We start from the raw sequence: 24,329 nt of genomic DNA on the forward strand, positions 1-24,329 counted from the left end.
CTTTAGTATTAGATACTTTAACTTTAAATATACAAATGCAAAATCACGATTTTGCAAAACAAGGAAAATGTTTAGTTTTAATATATAAAATTTATTATAAGTTAATAGCCACTAATCTTTCACCGAAAGCTTTGAAAACATCAAAAATGGGAGAAACAGTTTTAATAGAAGCAAACACGCAAATATCATGTATCATGACTCCTAAGCCTTTAAAATGGGAAGAATTTACTTTTCTAGAATTCTGGAAACTTAAAGAAATAATGCCTAAATCTGATAACTCCTCTGGTAGTATGCCTTCTAGAATAATAGAGTTTGAAGACAGAAGTGTCCAATTAAACTTTGAAGGTCCGAGACTTAGGAGAATTTCTTCTTATCAAGAATCTTTTGGAATGTCTCCAACCCCTTCTAAGAATTCTCTCCATACGGTAAGAACATCTTCCATAAATTTTGAAAGAGTATATTTTAATAGGCAGATTCCAAAACCTGTTTTTAAATAAGAAACATAAATATCTATGTCCTCAACACAGTCTGAAATGCAAGCAAATAATTCATAATATAGATAAATTTACATGATAATTAGAGAATTTGTTTTTGACAAAGGAAAAGTTATGAAAAGAAATTTATGATGAACGAAATAAAGATAGAAGATAAATTTTTTTTGCTAAATATGACAAAACTCAGAGAGATCAAATTCAGAAATATTATTATAGATATATGAATGATTGGAAGGAAGAAGTTTCATTTTTCGAATGGTTTGAAACTTACACAAAATTAAATTTATTAACTCTTAATAGAACAACCAAAACTTGGAATACTTTTAAAGGTGAAACATTTGTCTCAGCTCACCCTCCATTGAAGGAATTAAAGTTAACGGAAGACATTACAGCGGCACCTTTTAAGATGATTAAGGATGAACAAGGAATTTCTAATAGTCTTGCTACGAAATATGATATAAGAAATGTTCAAATACAAAATAATTTTTCTAACCAAATCCTTCACACCATGTTATAACAGTTAGATAGAATAGAGTGCTGGACATAATCTCCAATAAAAACCAGAACTAATATTGCTTCTTCTTCTTCTCAACTCAAATCAAAATTTCTGATGAAGAACTTTTCATATTAAAAAAGGAAAATACTAATGATTTGTTAAAAGAAATTACCCTTAAAATAGACAAACTTGCTTTAGGAGATAAATCAGGAAGAAATATTCAAGTAATTTCACAAAGGAATGAAAGTGAATATTATGAGGATGAAATTGAGAAATTCGTAGACCGGTTTAGGGGAATGAATACGGAAAATAAAAACATAAACAAAATAAGAAAATATAATCCAAATAAAAGATATTTCTTTTCAAAAAATTATTACCCTAGACCTTCGCCTTCTGATTTACAATATGAAGAACCAGCTTTTTCTACCTCCTATTCAGCCGAGTGTATTTATGAATGGAATTCAGATGGACTATCGGAGCATCAAATTATTACGGTGCGTTTGGTTTCAGAGTTAAAAGTAACTTTGATTTTGATTGTGGAAAAAGACAAATGTTGTGTAGTGTGTTGAGTTAAAGTTAAAGTTAACATTTTTGTGATTTTAATCTTGAAAACAAACAGGCCATTAGTATTCTTAATGAAATGACCATGGCCGCTACTGCATATAGAAGTAAAGATAATAATGATCATGCAATTGCTAAACTTTGAACGGCAAGATTTTTTGGCCTTTTAAAAGGATGGTGAGATAATTATTTAACGGAAGACCGACGAAATTATATTTTAACTGCTACGCAAAACATAAATGGAGAAGACATAAAGATAGCAGTATCAACTTTAATTTATGCAATCACTAAACATTTTGTAGGTGATCCGAATCAATTACAAGAAAGGTCTACAACTATCCAGCTCTACATGATTTCATATGGTACAAAGATGTATTCATGGCAAAAGTGTTTTTAAGAACTGACTATAATCAAGATTTTTGGAAAGAGAAATTTATTTCAGGATTACTTCCTTTATTTGCTGAAAAGGCAAGAGAACGAATAAGGGAAGACATGATGAAAATATATCTTACTCTCATTTGACGTATGGTGAAATAATAAATTATGTTACAAAAGAAGGATTAATGTTATGTACATAAATTAAAATCCGAAGTTTCTCATGATAAGATTTAAAAGAGAATTATGTTCGTTCTGCTCACAATATGGTCTAACGAAAAGTGAATCCCCTCCTTCTAAAAGAGTAAAGAAATCTTTTCGAAAGAAATACAAGAGAAAGTTAGTAAAACCACAACCACTCAAGGAAGAATATCGAAAATATTGTCCAAAATATAGGAAGAAATTACGAAAAAACCTTTCAAAGGAAATAAAAAAGAAATAGTTTGTTATAAATGCGGAAAGAAAGGACACATAAGTTCAAAGTGTCGAGTTAAAAAGAAAATTAGCAAAATCACGATGGATGAAGAGTTAAAAGAAAAAATATTATCTATTCTTTCTGAAAATGAATCTTCCAGTTTTGAAGAAACCAGTTCAAATGATTCTGAAAATATTTACGAAATTCAACATATAGAGTCAGATAGTAGCACTTGCACCAAGGGCGGAGTTTGTTTTGTAAGAAATCTATTAATGTAATTACTAAAGAAGAAAAGGAAATTTTAGGAAAAAAAATAGAAGAAATAGATAACCCTAGAGAAAAATTAGAAGCTTTAATGCTATTTAGGAAAAGGCTTTTAGAAAAAGAATGACGGAAAGCAAGAAAATGATATAGTTTCATATAACCTTAAACATATATTTGACGCATTCAAATCAAAAAGCAAACCTATTACGGTTCAAGATTTGCAAAAGGAAATAAACGAAATTAAAAAGCAAATTAAAGAATTAAAGCATGAAAACTTTGAAATAAAGAATCTTCTTACCACGTTTAATAGGGTTTCAGAAAACACTCAAGATACAAATCAAGAAAATACGAAAGATAAAATAGATACGTTAGAAACCACTAATAATTCTCATGAGGGATTTTTAAATATCGTTTCTACAATACCCATTCAAAAATGGCATGTGAAAGTAAAGGTAATGATTGGCGAAGAATTTGAATTAAATACTATAGCCTTAATGGATACAGGAGTTGATATGAATTGTTTACAAGAAGGGATAGTACCTACAAAATATTACGAAAAGACTACTAAAAGACTTCATGGTGTGAATGGATCAAGATTAAAAATTAATTATAGAATATCAATAGCACATGTTTGCAAAGAAGAATATTGTTTTAAAACAACTTTTATCTTATTCAAAGACATTCCTATAGGAATGATTTTAGGAACGCCATTTTTAACACAATTGTATCCTTTCCAAGTAATGACAAAAGGAATCAGTACTAATATTTTGGGAAATACTTTATGTTTTGAGTTCTTAGATTCTGTAAAAGAAAGAGATATTTTGGTGTTGCAAAGCAATTCGATTTAAGAGATATTTTGGTGTTGCAAAGCAATTCGATTTTTAAAACAATAGACATGATTAAGGCAAAGGAAAATCATTTAAATTATTTAGATGAAGCATTAAAGGGAAAAAGAATAGAAGAACAACTTACGAAAAAAGAAATACAAGAAAAGATAATAACATTACAGGAAAAATTTGAAAAGGAAATATGTTCAACAATACCAAATGCATTTTGGCAACAAAAACAACATATAGTTTCTTTACCTGACGAAAAGGATTTTGATGAAAGAAATATTCCTATTAAGGCTAGACCAATCCAAATGAAGGAAGAATTATTACGATTTTGTGTGAAAGAAATTGACAATTTGCTAAAAAAGGGATTAATATTAAAAGTAAATCTCCATGGAGTTGCGCAACATTTTATGTGCAAAATCAAGCGGAAATTGAGAGAGGTGCTCCAAGATTAGTGATAAACTATAAACCTCTAAATAAAGTATTAAAATGGATACGATATCCTATACCCAATAAAAGAGATTTGCTAAAAAGACTATGTGATGCAAAAATATTTTCAATATTTGATATGAAATCAGGATTCTGGCAAGTGCAAATTGATGAAAAAGACAAATTTAAAACAGCATTTACAGTACCTTTTGGACACTACGAATGGAACGTAATGCCTTTTGGATTAAAGAACGCACCCTCAAAATTTCAAAATATAATGAATGATACTTTTAATCCTTATATGGAATTCACTATAGTTTATAAAGATGATGTTTTAGTATTCTCAAAAGACATAGACCAACATTTTAAGCATTTGCATGCATTTTTTAATATTATTAAAAAGAATGGATTAGTAGTATCTGCAACAAAAATGAAATTGTTCCAAACCAAGGTTAGATTTTTAGGACATGATATTTATCAAGGCACTGTTAAACCCATTTCACGGTCAATAGAATTTGCACATAAATTTCCTGACGAAATTAAAGACAAGAATAAGCTTCCGAGATTTTCTAGCATGTTTAAATTATTTTTCAGATTTTATTCCAAGTGTACAAATAATTTGTAAACCTTTATTTCAAAGATTACGAAAAAATCCACGTGCATGGAATGAAGAAATGATGAAAGCCGTACAATTTGTTAAAGAAAAAATGCATCATTTGCCATGTCTAGGATTGCCACATCCTCATGCTAGTCTCGTAGTAGAAATGGATGCATCAGATGTAGGTTACGGAGGAATTTTGAAACAAAAACTTGACAAATAATTAATTGTAAGATATTATTCGGGGATATGGACAGGGCCGCAATCTTCCACAACTGCACTCTTTCATTACCCTAACCCCCTTCAATCAGCAATGAAATTTCTAAAAATCGAAAACCAGCTCCCAAAATCCCAAATTCCGATTTGAAGTTGTTGATAATTCGTTAGTTGCAGAAGAAAAGGTCACAAAAAATCCTTCAAATTCCGGCAAATCAATCCATTGATTGTAAGTTGAGGATAGGGATTTTGATCTGGTGGGCAACGAAAGATGGATAGATCGAGGAAGGAAGGAGATGGGCAAGGGAAAATGGATGGATCGGGGGAGGAAGGACATGGGGAAGAGTAGCATAGAAAGTCGAGGGGGGGGGGGGGTTAGGGGTGAGGGGGAGAGAGGGTTGAGGCATTTTTTGAAAAATAAAAAAACAATGAGTCATTTTAAAAATTTTAAAATATTTATGGTGTGTTTGATTTCAGAATTAAAGTAATTTCGATTTTGATTGTGGAAAAAGACAAATGATTATGTAGTGTGTTGAGTTAAAGTTAAAGTTAAAATTTTTGACTTGAGAAATGTGTATTTTTATTATATAGTGTGTTGAGTTAAAATTAAAGTTAAAATTTTTGTGATTTTAACTGCGAAACCAAACGGAGCGTTAAATTATAGAATCATGCTTCACTCTTTTGTCCAGATTAATATGCCCTGTTTGGATTCCTAAACAATTGATTTTAACTTTAACTCAATACACTACACAACAAAAACACACATTTTCCAATCCAAAAATTTTAACTTTAACTTTAACTTAACACACTACACAACAAAAATACACGTTTCCATAGTCAAATTTATAATCACATCTCATTTGTTCTTTTCCACAATCAAAATCAAAATCAAACTTACTTTAACTCTGAATCCAAACGCACCGATAGTTTTTCATTTTGCCTTTGTTTCAATTTCTCAATTGCTTTATTTGGACATTAGTGGGACTTTTCATTATTATCAGCTGACCTATGTGCTTTTGTTTGATGAATCTTTGCTTACCAAAAAATTCAAAAAAAAAAAAACAGAAAAACAAAACCACCCCCGCTTGCGCAGTTGCTCGGGGATGGCTCTTGTATATATTATATATATAGATCTATCTATATATCTACCTAATAATAGTAAACCTGTAAAGTTTTGGACATTTATAGGGAGAGTTTCAATTACTTCATACTCTTGTAACTCTACTTTATTTCATTTTATTTTAATAATCTAATTTATTATATTGTATGTATTATGCAGTTTTTAGAATAAATAAAGCAAGTTTCTCATACACGATGTTTTGTTTTATTAGGCAAAAACCAAAATAGAGATTTTTTTAAAAGTTTAATGTGTTATTTTACTACCTTATTTATTTTTTAATGATTAGAAAATGAAAAATTGAAATATTTCATAAAAATTTCTCCATCCAACTTTTATTAGTTCATTAAGGTCATACTCCCTACTCTTTACGGGTATTATTTTCACATCTTAAGAAAAAATTTAATCTTTTACTTTTGATATTATTTATTTGATTGTTAATTTTCAACTGATTTTCTATTTTATTTTGTTATAACATCCATTGATGCAACCGATTAATTAATACTCCAAGGGAGAAACCAATCCCTATTGGCACATTCATACTATTTGAACAAGTACTGAAAGCAACGATTTAAGAGAAAGTAAATTCTAAGACAACAAAAGATACAAAATTCTACCGTGTTTTCCTCCTCAAAAGAGGGTAGACTTCAATCATCTATTTAAAGTACACTATCTACCGTAAATAAGAAATCAATAATGACTCCTATATATGCGGGGGAAGGCTGGGTGAAAAATGTAAAATCAACTTTTCTGGTAGAGAATTCAAGCTCCATCATTACAAAATTCTAACTAATAATATTTTAAAGTTTGACCACAGTAATTAAAAAAATAAATTGACCGACTACATAAAAAATTTTGGTTGTCTCTTATATATGCATGGCATGTTATAAATTTTTGTTTTTATCAATTAAAGCAAATCCATTTGTCTCTTATTATTAGATTAAGCCCTTCACATTGAACTAGTTATATCAAACGAAGCAGTCTAAATATACTAATATGTTAAAAAAGTTCATTAGTGAATTACCGAGATTAAAAAAAATATAATGTTACACATGCATTAATCCAATCAAATAAGGTGATAATCTATTATTTTCCTCTCAAAAAGTCTAATATTTCATTAGTTTCTAAATCTTTTTCAATGTATATATATATATATATATATATATATTGACCCTAGTATATAGCATTGGACAGCATATTGACCCTAGTATATAGCATTGGACAACAAAGATTTATGTAGGCCAAAAGGAATTAATATAGAAAAATACAAGTTTTAGCTAAAACTTTTGCGATGAACTTTTCCTATATACATTTATTAAAATATGTAATGTAAATACATGAACACCAATATGCATATAAGTAATGACCCAAGCCGTGCAAGCACAGAGCAATTTCTCCAAGTACGTATAGATGGATAGATATATAGATGAGAAGGGAAACACGTGGCAAGCATCGGACCGTCGATTCCCGGCTGGGGAGGGACAATCCCAGCCATTGAACCATGACCGTCGCCCACAGTTGGTTTCTGATCCAAAAGTCATCTCATGGGATATCGATGATTGAGAGTAGGCGATGAGAGTGAACGAGATGGAGACCTAGGGTTCGTGACGCAGTGTCAAACCACCCCCCCCCCATTCCCAATCCTCCTCGCCGTTTCCTGCCACCGGCAGTCGCCTCCGCCGCCCAGCTCCGTCTCTGCCCTCGTTCTGCAGCGGTTCTCCACCGGTATATGCCCCAGCCATGGCCCTCGCCGGAGATAATTGATATCTGAATTCCTTGTAATGGCTGCTGATCAGCGGAGGAAGGGGTTGAATGGCGCTGCTCCGGACGTCAGCTTGCGGGAGAAGCCCCGGGGGAAGAAGAAGCAGGCGGTGTCAACGGAGAGCAATGGTTTCAGGGTGAAGCCTCGTGTTTCTCTGGAGTGGGACGCGAACCGGAAGAGAGTGGTTGCGAAAAGGGAGCAAATTGGGTTGAGTTGGAGGAATTTGAGGCCTTTCGTCGAGCCTCTTCCTCACGGTCACAAGATATTGGCCGATGCCTTTGATGTTCCCACTGAATTGTTTAAGCTGGAGAATATTGAGGACGTGCTGTCGCACGAGGTAATTGAATTGTGTATGTTGGAAAAAGGTTGTTCTTTGCTGCAAAGTGCTGAGATTTTTTCGTCGTCATTGAGGTATTGGGCTTGAATGAATGCATAGGTATGGCAGACCTGTCTGTCGGAAAGAGAGAGGAGATTTCTCACCCACTTCCTTCCCGGGGAAACAGAGCCTCAGCAAGCAGTGAAACAATTGCTGGGGGGAGAAAACTTTCATTTTGGCAACCCCTTTCTTGACTGGTGAGTACTACATTTCCAGTAGTTAAAGGTCATTAGTGGTCTAACTACGAACTTGGCAGCTCATTCTGCTCTCGCGAACTGTCATTTTGTAGTTTCTTGCTATATTGAACAGCTTTTGGTTGTAAACTTTGCATTCTTGACATCTATTTTCACTCGTAATGTTGCTAAGTCCTGTGGTAGTCAGCTCTCTACTGCAGTATGGTTGGTCGTTTTATTCCCCTGCTGCTGGCGTACCTTATGTTGCTCTTTAGAGACGTCCTTCGATCTATTCAGTCTACGTTTCCTGCAATAAAAAAATTTGATGGGATATGGACATCTTGGGAACTTTTTCTTGCAGGGCAGCTTCACTTCAATCAGGCAACCTGCATCCTGATGCTGTCGTTCATCGTGAACAGTCTTTAAAGGCTGCCAAGAGTGCTTACTACTCAGAGTTGCACAGATATCATAATGAGTATGGGACATATTGCATTAATCAAATTAATGGTGTTACATAATATTTGTGTAATATAACTTTCTCAAGCTCTTCATTGCAGCATGATTGGATCTTTGCTCAAGATGAAGGAAAGCTGGCAGAACTCCAAGGACTTTGAAAAGGAACCAAATCGAAAAACTATGAGGTTTGTCCTTTTCCTATTTATTTCTTCTGTATGCATGCACAAGGACTAATCCCTACCTTCTAGTAACAAATATGCTTGATCTTGTCAGTGAAGCAAACAACATCAGGTGTCGTTGGCAAAGCCATACATTTCATACCTTTATGTCCGCTATATTTCTCCTATCAGATATTAGGAGCCACCGCAGCTTAGTCCTGTGAGGAGTGGTAAGAGGACTAGCTTCTCTGGAAAGTGAAATGGCTTGTGTTTGAAGATAATGAAAGGGACAACTTTTTAATTAATTGAGCTAGTATACACCTAATGTAGGGGCAAGAATCATTAGGAGCATATGGATTTTCGGATGTTTGAGGACTATTCACAGGACTAGGTACAATAGTATAAAGCATCACTTGCTTTCTGTTTGATCTATACTGCCCTTCATTCTGTAGATATCAGTATCACATTTTGATGTAGGTAGTAAATGTTGCATTTCCACTAACCTTGCTTCTGCCACTTGTAGAGTTTTTGGATTCAACATGTGTAGATATTTTGTGATTCAACATTCTTAAGTTTAATTGGTGACAGTGAATAATTTTGAACCTTATCTACTGGATGTGTAATGTATATGTTACCTACATAATTGATAGTCATAAAAGGGAGGGGATTAAGTGTATCTGATTATCAAAGAATAGCACCTGAAATCCCCTGGGATGTGCGTGACCTCGTGCTTGCGTATGTCAAGTGTTTGGGACTTTTGTAGTTGAACATTGATTGTCCTGTAATCTTTTCTCTGTTTATCACATGATGATTCTTTTGAATTATGCCAGAAACATTATTAAAAAAAAAGTTTCAATCATTTCAATAATTGATGTTTTGCAGGTCAAAGAAGGACAAAGAGAAGAAGTTCTCACGTGTAGATGAATTTGAAATTTGTGACCTTGACAATAGCTTTGCTGGTACATCTAAGTCTTCATCTTTGGGCACAGAGGAAAAGACGAGTAATAGTGATGAACCGATCGAATCATTTAAGAAGGCTGGAGAATCACGTAAAAGGTAGCTGACTTATGCTTAATTTTACAGCAGCAATTTTAATATGTGTGGGGACAAGTCTATGTAAGTGTAAGATAGGGCAAGATATGCCTCATCAATTTTAAGGTTTCAATTATGTTTTCTTAGGTGCTTCTTGGCACAGCAGCAATTTTAAGTATGGTTTCAAGTATGTTTTCTTTGGTGCTTCCTGGCACTGATGTTTGCTTAATCTTACAGCAGCAATTTTAATGTATGTGGGGACAAGTCTATGCAAGTGTAAAATAGGGCAAGATAGTGCCTCATCAATTTTGTGTTTCAAGTATGTTTTCTTAGGTGCTTCTTGGTACATGACATGACAGTTGTTGCTATTTGGCAATTGGCATCTCTATTTCTTTTCTTTTCTAAGCATCTCTCTTCTTTCTTTCCTTTTTTTTTGGTGGGGGGGGGGGGGGGGGGGGGGTTGGGTTGTGCTATGAACTATACCCATTTTATCATTTTTAGCACAAAACTTTAGAAAATTACGCACAGAGTCCCCAACTTCCATTTTATAGGCTGCATCTATGAGCACCTTGGGATTCTGGAGTTGTGATGGGGCTTTACCGTTGGCTTGACGATGCAGTATATCTTTTTCTGCTAGTCATATTAACCTACAATGTGTAATTATGCTTAGTAAGTGTGCCCCGTGAATGCTCATTGATATTACTAGAATTCAATATAAATTCAGCTCTCCACATTTTCATCAGGTATTCTTCTGCTTGCTTGTAATCTTGCTTGGAGATGCTTTAGTTCATGCTTTTTTCATCCTCATAACTCATTTGGAATGGATTTTGTTTTATGATCATGTCTTGATTTATGTCACTTCACAATCTTATGCTTGAGCTATTCTTTGCTTGGTTTCCTTGCTGCATCAGTGGTCATGGATCTTGTTCCATGATACTTGTGTACACACATTTGAGTTCCATTGAATCTGGATTCTTTACTGGTAGTTCTCTGTTTCTGATTAATTTTAATTTGTAATGATTATAGGATAAGCAAGAAAAGGCCCATCAAAGATAGAGGTGGAGATCCACCCATTGCTTCAGATGACGTTCTCATTGGGAAAGCAATGCGAAGGAAAAGTGTCAAGGTGACGAGGAAAAATGTTGTCTATCATGATGGAACAGAATACATGTCATATGTCAAGGTTTGTTTTACTTCAGCTTCCGGGATTTAATAGATTTGGCTCTAGGTTGATAACAAGGTGATTTAGTCGTAAAATTCTAAAGGTTGGAGCTGTTGTAATTTATTGGGCAGAAGTCATTGATATAATTAGAAAATTAAAGTACTGTATTACTTTTTTGTGGACTTGTCCTTTATCGAGAATCATCTGTCTATTATGGCTAATCTAGGTCAAATTAGTTTCCAATTTTCGTCATTTGGAAATGCTAGAAGAAATTGATCTTAATACTTGCTGGGAACAAGCAAGTGGCGGCAAGTGTTGTTTAGCATCTCTTTTGTACAATATCCTTATCTGGCTGATATATCTGGGAACTCTCAAAACGAAGTCTGCTGTCCACTGTTTGACTTGGATTAACGAAAACAACATTGACAACTTGTGGAAGCAGAGTGTGGTTGACGCATTTAATATTTGTTTGAATATTACTTGTTTGACTTCTGATTGATATGTTTTAGATTAGTAAGAAGCAGCACAAACTTGCAAAGAGCATGGAGGAGTCAGGTTCGAGCATGCAGTCTAGGTCCCTAGGTAATCTCAAAAATTTGCACATACAACCATACAAAGTATTTGTGGAGGAACAGCAAAAGAAGTTGCATGATCATTGGTGAGCCTATCTTTAATGGCATTTTGTTTTTTCATCTTTTCTAGCGAAAGGTTTTAATACTTTTACTCTCTACACAATTCCTCAAATAGGTTGCGACTGGCAAATCATGACCTTCCATCTGCATATGGATTTTGGAATGAGATTCGTATCCAGAGACGACAAATGATGAGATCCTTGGAGCAAGAGCTGTTGGAGAGACATGATTCACTCTTGGAGGTTATTATCTGTTCCCCACCCCTTCCTCTACTTAGATGGTAAAAGCAGCCTTATTGATGAGGCCCATTTGGGTTATTCCCTAAAGCATCTTTTGCCAGCAGAACAGTAAACTTACTTTCTTATAAACTTCATTGTTTGTTGTTGTAATGCGTTACCTCTGTGGTTGGCTGATTAGGATGTTGAGGGAGAAATTCCGGAGAGTGAAATTCTAGCTCAGAAGGATAACGAGGGAATTGATGAGAGACTGACCATGAAAGAGGACAAAGAGTCTCCACTATGCTCTTCACATGACCAACAAAATAATAGTGGAGCAGATTATGCATCGTCAATGGAGGATGATGATGAGTCTACTGCTCCTGGCTTAGTTAACGATCAAAGAGGAGATGATGGGAAAGTGGATGAGCAGGACCAGCAATTTGTTGCAGAGAACCATGACGAGGCTCTTCCTTGCTCTGATGTGAAAGTGGGGATGAGTTCAATACTGGATCATCCTGGTATTGTCGCGCGCAATAATGATACCGACTCTGTTCCTGGCTCCTCACAGGACCTACTTTTGAATCAACCACCATCTTCATCGAGCGGTGACCCTAATTTCAATCACGTAGGTCTGGAGTCTGAGATCTTGCAATCGGGTCCCGCACCTCAGGACGTGTCGCCATATTCTGGGAATTTGAATGGCGCTGATTTGATTGATATCGATCGGGTCCCCCTCTCCCAGGGTGGTGACATGTGGCAACCAGTAAGCAGTGTGAGCAGCATGCCACTCCCTTACTTTGATTCCTCTTCTACGGGATGTCAGTTCAATTCCGTGGCTGAGATCCCACTCCCCCCATCACTGTCCCCCATTGATGGAGAGCAACGAGCCCCTCAGTGGATTGAGCTCGAATCTAACTTGCATGGACAAGCGCAACAACTGCACAGAGATTCTAATTCCTTCGGCTCTTACGCGATTCATCGGGACCAGAATGAGCTGCTACAATCAATTTTCAGCAGCCAGCAAGGAATGCTACATCCAGGCAATAGTAATAACCAGCAGAAACACATGGGCCCCTTGAACTTTCAGATACCCAATAACGTATTGACTGAAACATATGGGCAGAGAATGCAGAACAGCATCCAGCAGAACATGTCCACGGGGAGCATGTTACCGAGCGGAGGAGGCAACAGGTTCCTGATGCAGCAAAGGCAACAAGAGCATCATTTGTTGCCACCATCTGTGAGCATCCAGGAGTGGGCCCATCACGTGCCGTCCACGATACAACCTCCTCCGCCTGTCTCAGGCCAAAACTGGTTCTCCAACTCTAACGAGCATCAGGTCCGCGGAGGTGGGTGGGCCAGCAGTTCAGCTGGCCCGAGTCAAACCAACAATCTCGTAATGGACCAGAGCATGTATGGTGTTTTACCTCATTGCAACCAGCTATCTTCACGCCATCCATCTTATGACTCCATCGAACAGGTCATTCCTTCCCGGAGCTATGGCCATGGGCTAATGAGTGGGCCTGGTATCGGAAATGTTTTGCCCCATCAACCAGGTCCTTCACTCGATTATATGAACAGGCGTGACGACGACACCGGGTGGATGAGTTTGCCTCCACACCAGAACTCCAGCATGAATGATTCCATGGATAAGCCACCATTTTTGGGCTCATGGAATCAATAGGAGGCGGACATTTTTGCAGTCTTGCTTCGGCAGCTCGCTTATGTGAGAGCCTTTTTGAATTTTCCTTTGGACATTGTGCTCTTATAGGTGTATGGGGGCTTCAGGGCGGGTCAAGGATCCACACCACAGGTGTGTGGGTTGGTATAATGCTCTGAGATAGGATTTGTACATACCGATACAAGAGAGCTGACTCGACACCGCTGTATATAGGTAGTTTAGATTCGATTTGGGCAGGCCCAGAGAATCTCGTGGGTTTACAAATTTTTACTGTTGTCTATTGTTCGGTAGTTTGTTTCTTAGCTTTTTGTCAGCAAATATTTTTTTATTAGCTTGTCCAGGAGCTGTCTTTTAGGAGTCCCGTAAATGTGCCAAAGCAAAGGGATTGATTACAATGTCTTAGCTTTAAAACAATTCTCATTCTTTTGTCTCTGGCAATTTTGCTGCTGTTGTATGCATCTTTTTGGGAGACCCTTCTGTTGATTCCTTTATTTGCCTATATTAGATTCGACCGGCTAAAGAGCTAGATGATGCCACAAGAGCCAAATATTCCAATCATTCTATGTACTGTCAAAGCGTGCTCTACGGCATTCATCCTCGTCGAGCTTCTCTTAGTAAGGGAGGGATTAAAGATGCGGTTGCTGCATAACCAGTGGGTAATTATATTTCAAGACCAATTGCATTGGCATGAGTTCTCCTGATGATCCACCAGGATTGGCTGCTCCGTTTCTCTGTTGCGTTATCGATTGACCGGGATTAGTAAAACTGTGTGTACCTTTTGAAGTGCAATGCTTTCTTTTCGTGACAAGTGGCGCACGAATACTCGGTCAAGGACACCGTAACATGGGAACTCAGGACAGTTCTCCCGCCAAACAAGGCGACGTCTGTTGCTCATAGGGAAAAGGAGAGGGGGGAGAGAGAGAGAGAGATCAGTGTAGGAATTGGTCAGGTGGACATTGTTGTCTCCTGCTATCAATTTCTTCTTATTTGATATCATCGTAACCGGACACCATAGCTCCAGAAAGAAGAACTGCCGAGTCTTATCTTATCGATCGGAAGCAGAAGAAGATCAAGAAGCTGAAACAGAAGGGAAGGGATGGGGTGGAAGAAGAAGAAGAAGAAGGACATAATGAGGCTGGAGAAGGAGTCAGTCATCCCCATCCTCAAGCCCAAGCTCATATCCACTCTCTCCAACCTCATCGGTATTCCGGCTACTACAACCCCTCTCTCTCTCTCTTCGTAATCTCTGTGTGCTGTTCTCAGAAACAGACGCTTCCGTCTTGAATCTGTTTTCTTGCGTAAGAAGTTATTTTGCTCACCTTCACTTCTTCATTATCGTAGATTTTTTTTTTGGATAAGTAATTACCATAGATTTTGTACCGTTCAATTGCTATGTGTATTAAACAAGAGGGGCTCGGTCTGCTCCCGGGATGCCAATCGATATGGTATATATTTACTTGCGAACGAAATATGAGGTGGCTTATGGATCATCTTGAAGGAGACACTGGATCGAAATGAAAATCTTCACTGAGCGTAATTAAACAAAGTAAAACTGGATCTTTTCTTAATTATCTGTTAAAGACATAGGCGTTCAGATGCATATACATATGTTTCACCTAATTCCCATAAAAAAAAAAAGTTTCACCAAATTGATGACTAATGCCAAGTTTTTCGACTCCTACAGAGAACAAAGCCGATCGAGCTGAGTTTGCAAAGTTCTGCCAGAGAGTGGACTCTGCGGTTCGAGCTTGGTATATTCTCCAGTTTGAGGATCTCATGGTAATCAACAGCTTTATCCTTGTTATTCTCTTGAGTTGGTCTAATTCGCTCATTCGTTTCGGTTTTGCATCCACCATCAGTTTTCGTTACCACTTTCTTCCACTATGTACGACTGAGATTTAATGTAACTGTATCTGCACATTGGCAGCATCTGTACACCCTGTTTGATCCCGTTCATGGGGCACATCCGCAGAATCTCACTCCCGCAGAAATCGATTGCTTCGAACACGACTTCCTCACATACTTGCTTCAGGCAACATCATCTATGACTTGCAAACTTTTTTTGCTTTTCTTTTTTTCACATCTCTCTCCAGCTAATAGAAAGTTCCTTATTCTCATCCCATCATGCACTGCTACAGGTGATGGAAAAGAGTAATTTCAAGATAACGACAGACGATGAGATTTATGTTGCATTAGCTGCACAGTACCGCTTAAATCTTCCGATAAAAGTGGACGAGTCGAAGGTGTTACAGAAGACTAACTTAGTAGCACATCTTTCTTCTCAATCCAGTTTACCGACTCCATGATATGCTTTTTCTTCTTTGTAGCTTGACAGACGGCTTCTGACAAGTTACTTTGCAGAGAATCCTCATGACAATCTTCCTTACTTTGCTGATAAGGTATCGAACTGATTGAAGTTCCATTCATGTGCTCTTTTTTTTATTTTTTTCTTTAATACATGTTTGAAAGCATCGGGCCTATCACCACTCATCGAAAGTGTTGTTTAATAATCTTGTCAAGCATCCTATTCTTTCTCCAGTATACATATATAACTCGTGCAAATCCCATCCGCTCATTTTCAGTACATAATATTTCGGCGTGGTATTGGAATTGATCGCAGAACAGATTACTTCTTTAAAACGAAGGTAAATACGATCGTTGCACGTGCATGGAGACGTTTTCTCAAGTATACTGGGTATGTACTTGTTTCAATCACATAGGCAGCAGAGAGTATATGTATATATGATCATGAACATTTGTACCTGTATATTCCTCGGGACAAGTTTCGGTTTCAAATGTTTGAATTAATGTTTCTTTCTGGTGGCTTTTTGGTTGCTCGTAGATTGAAGAGAATTTTCTTCAGAAAGTCGAAGAATCCATGCAATAAATCTCCAAAGGAGCAAGTTGAAGTCAACATCAGCGCAGAAGAAGAAGATGAAGGCATGTACGTGGAGCGGATCCACATTGAAAACATGAATCTCAGGTTTGTGGCCTTAGATATAAATTGACAGCTACTGTAGACAAAAGGGTCCGGTTCACAGAGAACTGTTTTTGAAGATTTCATTTGATGGAAAACTATTTTCGCGCGAACAACTTGTTGACAAAAACATATGCTTTACTTAAGATTTTATCGACCAGAGCACTTTTCACGAGCTCGAATCTTCAAATTAATCACGTTTCACTAAGAAACTCTGATCAGCACCTTATATTGATCACAACTTTCCATATTGCAAAGAAAGCAGCTCGGATTTGCTTATAGAATGTACCATCTTTAAGTTCCATGCATCGGATGGTTTTACGGCTGATGATATATATAGATTTTTCATTCCCTTTTGTCACCAGTATTTGTAACCTGCTGAGCCAGAACACGATCCAAGAACCCACCTTCGAGCGGATAATTGTCCTTTACAGGTATCATACTGGTTTAAAGCTCTTAAAATCCCGATAATTTTTCCGTATTATAAGTATTGGGGCAGAGTCATAAGTCGTTTCGTATAAACAACCAAGAAAGAGTATGGAGGTAGATCTGACGTCAAAACTCAGTTTTTCCTAGTAAAACCGGGACCGAGTACTGTATCTGAAAAGAGTGTTAAAGTGAATCTACAGGCGAGCGAGTGGTATAGACCATGAACGAAACATATACGTGAAGCATTTCAAGAACATCCCGATGGCAGATTTGGAGATAGTACTTGTAAGCTCTCTCTCCCTTTGTCTCGAATCCGGCTAAACGCATGGCCCGTTTGCACCTAACCTTTCCATCTTTTACTCTGCACAAATAAATTGATATTGGAGCTCTTCTCTTTCAAAAGCCAGAAAAGAAGAATCCAACCTTAACTCCTCTGGACTGGGTAAAGTTCCTTGTCTCCACAGTGATCGGGCTGGTGAGTCTTTGCTTTATAGGTGCAAGTTGGCCATTTCTTTATTGATATCAACCCTCCTCAGATCTCTCTCTTGCTCTCTGCAGGTCACAGTAGTAAGTTCACTTCAAATGCCGAAAGCGGATATCCGCGTGATCTTTGCAATCCTATCTGCAGTAGTCGGTTACTGCGTCAAAACCTACTTCACGCAAGTTTCTTCTTCCACTTTGCTAATTCTTTCTCACTGTAATATTTTCTCGGTAATTATTACAAGTTTCTAGCAACTCCATATACATATCTATATATGTGCCGGTTTATGCAGGTTCCAGAGAAACTTGGTTGCATATCAAAACTTAATAACGCGATGTGTCTATGACAAACAACTTGACAGCGGAAGGAGCACTCTTCTACGACTATGTGATGACGTCATTCAACAGGAAGTAAGCAAAACACTTGAACGTACAATTGGAAGGAAACACGACAGTAACTCGATTTCAAACAATAATTGTTCCTTGCAGGTAAAAGAGGTTATCATCTCGTTCTTCGTACTGATGCAAAATGGAAAGGCCAATAAACAGGTAAGACATATTGCCTTTCTCCTTGTACTGCCTCTTAACCAACACATATTGGTTAGTTCATCCTTTTCTTGTAATTCGGTGCATAGGATATTGACTTGCGATGCGAGGAACTTATTAAGAAAGAGTTCAGCAAGACATGCAATTTTGATGTTGATGATGCTGTTCAGAAACTAGACAAGTTAGGAATTGTCTCTCAGGTAATTTGCTACAATTCCCTTCATTAACATCATACAACGGTTCCAGTCACCAGCTTAAAAAATTTAGATATGTTGGATCGATGTCTCCGCTATATGTATACTCCGATCAATCACAAGAAGATGATGCTAACAGGACGATTCTGGACATTACTCATGTGTGGAGTTGAGACACGCTAACAGGGTCATCGGCACGACCACGGAGGAGGTTGTCCTTAAGGTAAAAGAGGGTTCCTCACTACCTTGACTTTTTCCCGGAATTCTACCCTCCTCCTTTTGCTGTAGCTTAGGACGTAAAAGGCTGAGACAAAATTGTTGCAGAGGTCACCGAAAGACTGACAGGACATAGTCACTACATTTACATGCCATTGTGATGTATATACGGGCAAGATCCATCTGTTATAGTAGAGGGTCTGTACCCCTAAAGTCGGAATCAAGGATCCTCTGTAGTTTATTGCAGCTCTTCTTGACATCAGATAACCGTTTTAGGTAATGTGGCAAACGGTGACTATTGCTACCCTAAAGTCTCAGTTTTTTACATAAATTTCAACATGAAACTGCGCAAGAATCGCAATCTCAGATGAAACCGATAGAAAGAAACACGGGGTGAAAATTTTTTCGGAAGGAGCGAGTAAATGGACTAAGAGGAGTGGTCCAGAAATTCCCATTTGGGACCAACTGGGCAAGGTCTTCCCTCTCCTCTAGAAAAGTGGAGAGCATAAATGTTGGATGTTCGCTATGAATGTCTGGCCAAACAGTAACAAGGCAAGCTCTCATTTTCCTGTCCTAGTGGCCTTTTCCCACCCGACAAGATTCATAAATGAAACCAAGACAATGGCATGAAACAAATCCTACATGTGGTTCGATATTAGCGCGGTCCCCCTGCCCGTATTCATCGCTCGATAAGACAGTTCAGATTCGAGTTACTTTAATCGAAGAATCATTGCAGCATTACTCATTCGGATACATTAGAAAAGCTGGTAGAACAGCGGAATTGCCCTGTTTCAATTTTCCATCTGCACCGACCCGACCTTTCTGGAAACAGCCTGGATTACTGATCGAAATAAACCGATCCACCACAGGACAACAATGCATAATTGGGATTCTTCAAATCGAAAGAACATGACAGCAACATAAACTGAGAAATGAAGTTTCTTTCATATATTATTCACAGTAAGAGATGAATACAAGAAGGCTGTTTTTCCTTTTTTCCCCCAACATATTAACATGAAGATGGAGAAAAAATGAAGAAATAGGGCAGCTGTTCTTTTATACAATTTGTCAAACAGCTGAAAATGAAATTGTTGTCTTCTTTTCTCTCCTTTGATGATGTTTTTGCAGAAAATATTCTGTAGAAATGATAATAATAAACAAGATGGGGAATTTTACTCACACCAACAACAACCAATATATATTTTCTTTCTTTTCTGTTCATTATTTTGTTCTTCTGAATAACTGGCTTCCCAGCGTCACACTGGGCATTCCTTCCCCCATGACTGTAGTCAAGCTCATCTCTTTCTCGAGTATCCGGTCGAGTTCCATTACTGCATAGCTCATCGCGGGTCTCCTCTCACTCGAGGGTTCGATGCAGCGCATGATCAACCGCACAAACTCCTCCATGCCTTCGACCGTGAATCTGCTCCCCAGCAGCCTCGGGTCGATTATCACGTCAGAGAGTTTGGTGTAGTCTTGATTGCTTTGCAGCTTTATGCAGAGAGAGGGAAAGAACACACCAAGTTCAGATCAATTTACACAGTCGAAAAACATATAGACATCATATCAAATTTCTTCTATAGTCTCTGAATATTGTAAAATCTATCCACTCTACCTTCCTTGGTCAATCATTGGGCCAGTCCATATGTAAACTTGAGAAATGCAGAGAACCATTTAGAACGATCACACATTATAATGTCTATATCAAGTCGGATCGATCGAGTTATCATGCCAGAGGTCTAATACAACAGCTAGACAAGCCATATTGGCAGTAAATGATTGAATTGATAGACCCGCCTGGTCCAATGGGGTTCTGAAAACTATCTAGTGAATTGCATTTCAGTAAGGTAATGAAAACATTAAAATGGGACAAACTTTCAGCTGGCAATGACATACCCATTCAACCAAGTTCTGATTAGACTCTGGAGAAGGAGAAACTGCAGCTTCTCTCCCGCTTACTAATTCCAGAAGGAATACACCAAAGCTGTAAATATCGCTCTTCTCAGAGAATCTTCTAAACTCTCTTACCCTGAAAGATTTGAAGAAATGTTACAAGAAAGATTATGTAAAATGACAACCAAATGAAAGAACATGCATCATAAAAGGCTTACTCGGGGGCAAGGAATATTTCATCTGTTGTCACCTGAGAAGAGGGGCCAGCAACATCAGACCTCCCAAGAATGTTGCGGATCCCTGCGTCCGCAACCTTTGGTATAAAATTCTCATCCACGAGAACATTGTCTGTCTTAAAATCCTTATGCACCAAACGAGGGCTCAAAGAGTGAAGATGGGCCAAACCTGCTAAAGAGATACAGATTAGGCTTGGTTTGCTGACCACTGAAAACTGTTGAAATGGAACAACTGATGCAGATGCTGTGTAACATAGTTGTCACTGTAGAAGTAGACATTTACTAAGGATGATGCAAGAATGAAACACTACTAATTGTAATCTTGCAAACAGGGAAAAGTCCGATAAAGAGTTTTGCTCTACTGAATCTTTTATATTTCTCTTGAGAGAAGAAAAACTGATACCAGGAAAGCCATAAATGCTCACTGATTTTGCAGAGGATCACCTTTAGCTGCCCCAAGAGCTATCGAAAGCCTATGCTTGAATTCTAGCTTCTCACCCGAACCTTGACTAGGTCCTGCACATAAATATATATGAACTTTAAAAAATTGTTGCACTTTTTAACACATACGGAGCAAAATTATCATTAGTTTTACCCCCCCCAAAAAAAAAAGGAATCAGGAATAGTAAGTTTGGACTACATAATGTATTGCTTCAGGAATAACAAAAAGTTCGCTGATTGAAAGAAAACAGTGATGGAATAGAGCAGTACCATACAGGTGACTAGATACACTCCCATTAGGTACGTACTCGTATATGAGAAATTGTAGATTGTTGTCCTGGCAGTAGCCTAAAAGACTCACGAGATTCCGGTGGTGAATAGAAGACAGGAATCGTACCTGATAGTATTGACAAGCAAGGGAAACATCACATCAGATTGGACTACTGCAAGACCTCACTCCAAATTTCAATAACTGCCGTAGAAATCAACGGAAAATTGCCGACATAAAATAATGTTTATTTTGAATAGCATCCTGACCCTATTTTTCTCGTTAGTTTTCAATTTTTCAATTTAAGCTTTTACTTTATAGTCCTGGGATATATTTTCCTCTAATTTCCCTTTTCTTCTTGGAGTAAATAAGGATGACTACGTCATTCAGTAAGTCATAAAAGGCAGAAGGTAAGTAAAACCTCATCAACAAATTCCTGAGTTGGAGCTCCAGAACGCTTTTTGATGGCCACAAGCATTCCATCATGAAGTAATAATCCCTTATACACCTCACCGAATTTCCCAACCCCTATCAGATTCTTCTCATTGAAATTCTTTGTGGCCATAGACAATTCTTCCATGTCAAAGCGCCTTGCTTCTCGCAATATCTCGATCCCGACATGTCTTTCAACTACATATTATAACACAATCAGCACAGACTAAAATAATTGAATTGAGATTGGATGCTGAGGGACAACCATCAGATATCAAATGAAAGCGAAAAAGGCCAATTTGCTATGGTAAATGGTGAAGCAGTGGGACAGCATATAAACTATAGTCATGGCATATCACTGTATTCCATTCCATAATACTGAACAAGTCGCAAACGATATTCTTATATCCAATTGTTGGATGAGTATTTTCATCAAAATCCGACAAGGGGGTTCAAGCCAGAAGCAAAAAAAAGTTTCTTGTCACTAAAAGAAAACATGTAAAGTGAAATTTTCCCAAAAAGATAAAACAAATCAACACCAAATAAAAGAGGGATCGTATATCATAAGTGATATGTCTGATGTTTACTTTGAATGGAAGGATCAGAAGAACCAGTCTCGGAAGTTCTTGAAGCGCTCCTATTATGAGAGAGGCAGAGCCATATAAGAAACGCAATTATCCCCACCAAAGCCACGGCTCCTGCAGCACCTCCTGCTATTGCTGCAAGAGTCCTTGACATTTGGCACGGGATCCAACTTTTAAAGCTACACCCGCGACTTTTTATTTTTACTACTCTCTGTTGTGTAAAAGAAGCTCATCGACCCTGCCAGCCATGAGAAAGATGATAAATAAATAAGTAACTGCTTCGGCGCCGACAAAATGAATTATATATGGTAAAAAATGTTTAAATGGTAATATTAGCTATATGTGAAATGGCAAAATGCAAAAAAATAAATAGGCCAGAACATCACACCGGTCAAAGAAAGAATTTTCACTCTCTCTTTCGCCTGTAATGCCTTAGAAGCTATTCTAATGACGAAAAACAGGGGAATAGTTGAAATAGTAAAAGTTGTCAATGCTTAAATGGGGCTGGGCACAAAATTGAAGGGTGTCGGTGATGGAAATTATCATCAACTCTTATTTATCTGCGAAAAACTGACTAGATCTCTGAATGGTCATGAACAATATCTAAGGCAATCACAGCTTATCCAACAACTATTTTGGTTCCAATAAGCAATTGCCTGAAAGTTGTGGTAATCTTGACATCACCAGAGTTTCCGCCCCGTAGAATAATTTCAACAGTATCTATATGATAATGAAACAAGTTCCTCCCCGTAGCACCAATTAGATCATCGGATTTTCCACAAACATCGAAAGAAAAAATTTCCAACCTGCCGATACCATTTAGCACAAGAAAAGACAATGCCTGCCTCTACAGCTTATCTGAAAATGCAGTAATATGAATCTAAATGCAGATGATACAGTGGGGCACATTTCACAACTCGGACACAACCAAAAATCTTCTTAGAACAACATCACACAAAAGGGCATGTACTGAAGATTTCATTGAACCTGAGATTTGTCCCGAGAATCGCAGCCGGGTATCAGAGGAATTCAGCCTCATTTGCCAACCACGACCTGAATGAACATCAGCTGCATTGGCCAGCCAAATCGCAACCTACCCTCATCCCCACATTGAACTTCAATGCCATAAATCTCCAAGCAAACAAATGTTGATGAACGAGGATAGCCGAATCAAATCAAACCAAACAAGAACCAACCAACCCGACACACCACCGATCACCACTCCAGTTCTTGGAAGTTTTTTGCAGAGGGGGAAACAAGAATGAAATCCACCGAGGATGTTCAGATGCTCGGCTGATGAAACCCCATCATCAAAAAAGGGAGAAGGCTTAGTGTACTTCTTCTTTTGCCGATTAAATAAATCAGAGAATCATCGTTGGATACAGACAATGCCGACAGAAAGTGACATCCCGCCGACAACAACTTTCGGGGTTTATTACACTCTCCTCCTCCTCCTCCTCCTCCTCCTCCTTCACTCCCCCACTCCAACTCACGAAATTTAACGCACCAAACAAACCCAACTAAAGAATCAGATGAATAAATTAAACAAAAAAACCAATCAAAGCGAAAATTGGACCCGACCCTTTATTCCTCTGCTGTCTCAGCGTGGGAACCCCCAGCCAAGATTTCAAACTGCGCCCCGCCCCAGTGGGGCATAGTCGAGAAATTCAAGAACAGGGAAATGCAGTTCAATTGGGTGAAAGAATGGAGAGAAAGATGGACTGTCTGTGTCTCCTTGTATTGGTATGAGAAGTTCTCTCTGTTTATGTATATAAATAAATAAATCAATATATATATATATATATGTATTTCTGGGCGTATTTCTGTGGGCTGTAAAGCAAATACAAACGGTTGTCTTCTACTGCAAGATGGAAGAGAGAGAGAGACAGAGGAGAGAGAGAGACAGAGACAGACAGACAGTGAGGAAGAGGAGGAGATGGGTCGAGGTTTGTTTGTAGTTTTACACTTCTTACTAGCCGAGTGGCACAGAGCATCTTGGCTGTAACAGATTCCCCCTCTCCCTCTACCCCCAACCCAAGACATGCTGCATGTTCAGTCTTCCCATTTCGGTTCGGTTCGGTTCGGTTCAATTTGGTTTTGATCGTGTTGTTGTGGTAAGTCAGATGATTGGCATTCGGGTTTTTTTGCGGTTCGACAAACGCAAAGAGTACTATCGTTTATCACG

The 24,329-nt window shown here is 37.8% G+C and overlaps 3 protein-coding genes across 3 annotated transcripts; 2 read left to right on the top strand and 1 right to left on the bottom strand.

Moving 5' to 3' along the window:
- The first annotated feature begins 7,354 nt into the window (after positions 1–7,354).
- On the top strand, positions 7,355–13,919 carry LOC116206252. The gene is made up of 9 exons (XM_031539071.1): positions 7,355–7,897; positions 7,997–8,133; positions 8,471–8,584; positions 8,667–8,750; positions 9,606–9,779; positions 10,782–10,938; positions 11,427–11,575; positions 11,665–11,791; positions 11,967–13,919. The coding sequence occupies exons 1-9, from the start codon at positions 7,580–7,582 to the stop codon at positions 13,449–13,451; spliced, it is 2,745 nt and encodes a 914-aa protein (XP_031394931.1). The 5' UTR covers positions 7,355–7,579; the 3' UTR covers positions 13,452–13,919.
- A 121-nt stretch (positions 13,920–14,040) lies between these two features.
- LOC116206253 lies at positions 14,041–18,645 on the top strand. The gene is made up of 15 exons (XM_031539072.1): positions 14,041–14,650; positions 15,133–15,227; positions 15,376–15,480; positions 15,587–15,691; positions 15,776–15,847; positions 16,031–16,143; positions 16,291–16,431; positions 16,791–16,859; positions 17,055–17,139; positions 17,258–17,329; positions 17,413–17,513; positions 17,628–17,745; positions 17,824–17,883; positions 17,970–18,080; positions 18,214–18,645. The coding sequence occupies exons 1-15, from the start codon at positions 14,545–14,547 to the stop codon at positions 18,322–18,324; spliced, it is 1,464 nt and encodes a 487-aa protein (XP_031394932.1). The 5' UTR covers positions 14,041–14,544; the 3' UTR covers positions 18,325–18,645.
- A 568-nt stretch (positions 18,646–19,213) lies between these two features.
- Positions 19,214–23,985, bottom strand: LOC116206254 (putative serine/threonine-protein kinase). Its single transcript, XM_031539073.1, has 8 exons — positions 23,132–23,985; positions 22,148–22,382; positions 21,550–21,758; positions 21,131–21,257; positions 20,864–20,935; positions 20,402–20,588; positions 20,187–20,319; positions 19,214–19,781 (listed from the first exon to the last, which is right to left on the bottom strand). The coding sequence occupies exons 2-8, from the start codon at positions 22,296–22,298 to the stop codon at positions 19,512–19,514; spliced, it is 1,149 nt and encodes a 382-aa protein (XP_031394933.1). The 5' UTR covers positions 22,299–22,382; positions 23,132–23,985; the 3' UTR covers positions 19,214–19,511.
- Between the last annotated feature and the right edge of the window lie 344 nt (positions 23,986–24,329).

The sequence above is a fragment of the Punica granatum genome, chromosome 4, assembly GCF_007655135.1.
Source record: "Punica granatum isolate Tunisia-2019 chromosome 4, ASM765513v2, whole genome shotgun sequence".
NCBI classification, from domain to species: Eukaryota; Viridiplantae; Streptophyta; class Magnoliopsida; order Myrtales; family Lythraceae; genus Punica; species Punica granatum.

Excerpts from the sequence above, each read along its gene's own strand:
- LOC116206252 (XM_031539071.1), top strand. The coding sequence starts at position 7,580 with ATGGCTGCTGATCAGCGGAGGAAGGGGTTGAATGGCGCTGCTCCGGAC. Across the intron at positions 8,134-8,470 it reads GGCAACCCCTTTCTTGACTG|GGCAGCTTCACTTCAATCAG; the intron begins GTGAGTACTACA and ends TTTTTCTTGCAG. Across the intron at positions 9,780-10,781 it reads GCTGGAGAATCACGTAAAAG|GATAAGCAAGAAAAGGCCCA; the intron begins GTAGCTGACTTA and ends TAATGATTATAG.
- LOC116206253 (XM_031539072.1), top strand. The coding sequence starts at position 14,545 with ATGGGGTGGAAGAAGAAGAAGAAGAAGGACATAATGAGGCTGGAGAAG. Across the intron at positions 16,432-16,790 it reads ATTGAAAACATGAATCTCAG|TATTTGTAACCTGCTGAGCC; the intron begins GTTTGTGGCCTT and ends TTTTGTCACCAG. Across the intron at positions 16,860-17,054 it reads CGGATAATTGTCCTTTACAG|GCGAGCGAGTGGTATAGACC; the intron begins GTATCATACTGG and ends GTGAATCTACAG.
- LOC116206254 (XM_031539073.1), bottom strand. The coding sequence starts at position 22,298 with ATGTCAAGGACTCTTGCAGCAATAGCAGGAGGTGCTGCAGGAGCCGTG. Across the intron at positions 21,258-21,549 it reads CTCAGGAATTTGTTGATGAG|GTACGATTCCTGTCTTCTAT; the intron begins GTTTTACTTACC and ends CAATACTATCAG. Across the intron at positions 20,320-20,401 it reads GAAATATTCCTTGCCCCCGA|GGTAAGAGAGTTTAGAAGAT; the intron begins GTAAGCCTTTTA and ends CAAATCTTTCAG.